Source organism: Prunus dulcis, chromosome 6 (genome assembly GCF_902201215.1).
Source record: "Prunus dulcis chromosome 6, ALMONDv2, whole genome shotgun sequence".
NCBI classification, from domain to species: Eukaryota; Viridiplantae; Streptophyta; class Magnoliopsida; order Rosales; family Rosaceae; genus Prunus; species Prunus dulcis.
The window spans coordinates 20,607,446-20,611,336 of NC_047655.1; the positions used below are offsets into that span (position 1 = coordinate 20,607,446).

Genomic DNA, 3,891 nt, shown 5'->3' on the forward strand with positions numbered 1-3,891 from the left:
AGCTGCTCTAATTCTCATGTATATCCAATATATTAGTGACTCACTTTATTCAGATCATCTGATGCTTATCTATCTTCAAATTCCAACATTCTCAGCTCAATTTGCTGTCATCTTTTAACATTTTAAGCTTTACATGATTCTCTATCTCCGACAAAAATGGAAGGCAAGGAGAAAAAAAACTTTCAATACTGACAACAGTAATCCGCTCTGCCATCAATTGTTGGAAATTTTATAATTACTCTGGACGGTGAGGAAATTCCCATTCCAAATCATTCTTGTTTTTATTGTGCCTTTTTGGGTTGGACAAATTCCAAAACAAACAGCAACCCAACAACAACCCATCAAGAGAAGACAAAACGGAGATCAAAATTGCTAGAATTTTTACAGAAACAAGAAGAAGATTAAATCTGGATCCATAAATAGTTCAAAAAAAATTGATGGGCGTTGGGAAAGACAACAATATAAATTACAGAGTTTAGTTTTATAATTCCTGTAGATACGGTATCAATTTCCAGATCAAGTTGTCAAATTTTTTATACCCCATCCATGATTTCACCTCACGTCAACGACTTGTGAGAGAGAAGCCAGCCTTATTCACGTGAGGTATAGGAAAATATAATTGACCTACAACTGGTATAAAAGTGTTAAAGGATATCACTTTCTCCAACTCAAGGAAGGAGAACGGTAAGCTTCCATATCTCTCTTCTTGTGAACTCCATAGAGCTCCTTAAAGTTTCATTCTTCAAAATTTTCATGTTAAATTCGGATTTTGTTCTGACTTTTTGGTTTTCTTCATCTTTCTAGGATCATATTGTCTATATCTTTGACTAAATAGAGGAGCTCTCAGCCACATTAATATGGACATATCATCAGCTAAATGGTTCTCTGAATTGGTAATGTTCTGAATTGTTTATCTTGGAACAATTTTCCTTAATTGTTTTTTTTTTTTTGTTGTTAATATTTTTTTGTTACAATTAATTTTCAGGGAATCGATGATTACAATTTCATTCCTCAATGCGACTTGAACACTCTTGATGAAGGGTTTACTGCACAGGACATTGCCACTGCACTTGGGGAGAATTTCAAGCAATCTTTATCTTCTGAAAGTTATTCATCTTACCCAACTTTGACTACCCAAAACACCAAAACCACCAGCACCACATTAAGTGGTGGTTCATCCATTAATAAGATTTCTCAGACCAGTTTTGAGAGGCCAGCTAAACAGCTCAAGACTAGTAACTGGAACTCTGGCATCACAGAACATGTTTCACCAAAACCCTCCTCTTCTTCCTCCCAGATCCTTTCGTTCGAGAGCTCGAGTTCACCGTCTTCCAAGCCTCAGCACTTCTGTAATAATTTTGACTCTACCTTGAAGCCGAAGGATGAGGCTCCATCACAAATAAATATGCAGTTTTCACCTTTAATTTCCAAGTCTTCCATTAAAGACTGCAGCCAGGGGACTAAGAGGCCATACTCAATAACTAGAACACCTTCACACGCTCAAGAGCACATAATGGCTGAGAGAAAGCGGAGAGAAAAGCTCAGCGAGAGATTTATAGCTCTTTCTGCCATTGTTCCTGGCCTAAAGAAGGTACTACATTTTTCTCAATGAAGTTGATCAAACCCCATTTCATATTAATAGCGGTAATTCTTGTTTGAATGTGGGGTCTATATTCGTAGTTACGTCTCGCGAGAAAAAATGGACTCCGATGAGTCTGTATGTTTACTAATTTAGATGTTTCAATTTCTTGGCTATAGATGGACAAAGCTTCTGTTCTTGGAGATGCTATCAACCATGTGAAACAGCTTCAAGAGAGGGTGAAAGTGCTTGAGGAACAAACCAAGAAGAGAACCGTGGAATCCGTGGTGTTCGTGAAGAAGTCTCAACTCTCTGCTGATGATGGCACCTCTTCCTGCGGTGAAAGCTTTGATGCCCACTCTGACGAAGCTTCACTCCCAGAAATTGAAGCAAAAGTTTCAGAAACGGATGTTTTGATTCGAATTCACTGTGAGAAACAGAAAGGCCTTGTGGTGAAAATACTAAGCGAAGTTGAGAAGCTTCAACTATCGGTGGTTAATAGCAGTGTCTTGCCATTTGGGAATTCCGCTATAGATATCACAATTATTGCTCAGGTATACTACCTTTCACTCATCTATAGCACTGAGAATAGATTTTTATTTATTTTTTTGTCATAAACACTGAAAAAAGACTATTCGATGCCGTGTACCAATATACAGTACCTAATATATTATCGATGCAATATTGATACATGATCAAAATTTGGTCATATCAAACAAATTAATATGAATTCAATATGGTTAGATTGGTAACCAGTATGAGCGAAGCTAACAATTACATTTTTCTAAAAAATTAATTTGAAGATAACATCAATGATTTAGTAAATTGTTTGCATATTTGTCTTGCAGATGGAGGATGAATTCAATATGTCAGTGAAGGATCTAGCAAGAAACTTGCGAGGGGCTCTGCTGAAGTTCCTGTGACAGGTCATGGGGCATTTTCATAGTCTGAGGATTCTGTTTTTTCAATTAGCTAAAAGTTCTCTTTTCTCCACCTTTTTTTTCTACCTACTCTTTTTCCCAACCTTTCCGAGACAAGTCCAATGCCTGTGAGTCTCTCCATTTTTGGGACCATCCACCGTTGGGCCCATTGCTAAAGCTTTGTTTTCTCATGAGGGTTTTCTATATGTGTATTTGCTGGAGGGTTTTTTGTTCTTATTTTTGCGTGGTTGACTTATTGGTACCACGTTGAATTTACCCACCTGCTGTTATCATAAGGAACCCCACGGGCAGACATTACTAAGTTTTTTGAGTTTTCATTTTTCAAATGAAATCTCTTTTTAACTTTTAAGGGCTAGTTTGGTATTGATGTGCCTTTAAATAAATAAAAAATTATTTCTACTGTTCTGTGAGTATAAAAAGCAATGTCATAGCATTTGGTAAACTTTCTTGTAAAAGTGATATGATTGTGTATAATCACCCAAAAAAAAAGGTGTAATTAAATAAAAATATGAAAAAATACAAGAAATTTAAATACATTTACATTTTTTTTTTATAATCTTAATAGTAATATGCACTTGTAATATGTAAAAATATATCCATGAGAAGGAAAAGCCCCTTTTTTTCCCTTCCCCCTCCTCCTTTCTTCTCCCTTCTCCTTCATCTCCCTTCTCTGCAACCCCTTTGCTCTTTTAGCTTGAGCAAATTTAGAGCTTCTCTGATACAAGCCACCATCTCATACCCTAAGATATTCCCACCTTCTCACCATGCGAAAGGCTTTGATGGCCTCTAAAAATCAAAACCAAAACAAACCCACTTGCCGTTTATGCCCAGAATCAAAATTCTACCAACACTATGAACTATTTTGAGAGAAAAAAAAGAGATATGTGTTAACATTAATAATGAGTAGAGAGAGTGCACCTTCTTCAAAGAGAAAGATAGATGTAGATTTCATCTAATCTTTCACAGAGTAGCAAACAAATTTTTAAAGAATTACAACACCTTTCTGGAAGAATTTCTCCAACTTTTCTTCCTAAGAATCGACCTCAGGAATCGGAGTTAAGTATTCCAATTAAGTTTCTTACTAACTGTCAGGAATCGGAATGAAAACAAAACGCATTCTCATTAAAACCATTTACTATTATTAAGAATCGGAATCAAAATTAGTTTAATTACCAAAATTCCCTTACAAAAACAAAATCAAATTGTTCAACTACTTACACAATTTTTCAAATCTAATAAAAAATTCAAAACAAAAGTTCTCTAATCTAATAATAAACCTTTGTTTTTACAACAACAACAAAAAAAAAAAAAAAACCAACTTTTTAGATAGTAATAATAAATTCAATTTAATATATGTAAAAATAATCATAT

General features: G+C 35.1%; 1 protein-coding gene across 1 annotated transcript; it reads left to right on the forward strand.

Annotated features, from left to right (window-relative positions):
* Positions 1-587: 587 nt before the first annotated feature.
* On the forward strand, positions 588-2,919 carry LOC117632146 (transcription factor bHLH18-like). The gene is made up of 5 exons (XM_034365566.1): positions 588-684; positions 805-893; positions 986-1,591; positions 1,759-2,133; positions 2,428-2,919. Exons 2-5 carry the CDS (start codon positions 858-860, stop codon positions 2,500-2,502), a joined length of 1,092 nt encoding a protein of 363 aa, XP_034221457.1. The 5' UTR covers positions 588-684; positions 805-857; the 3' UTR covers positions 2,503-2,919.
* Positions 2,920-3,891: the final 972 nt, after the last annotated feature.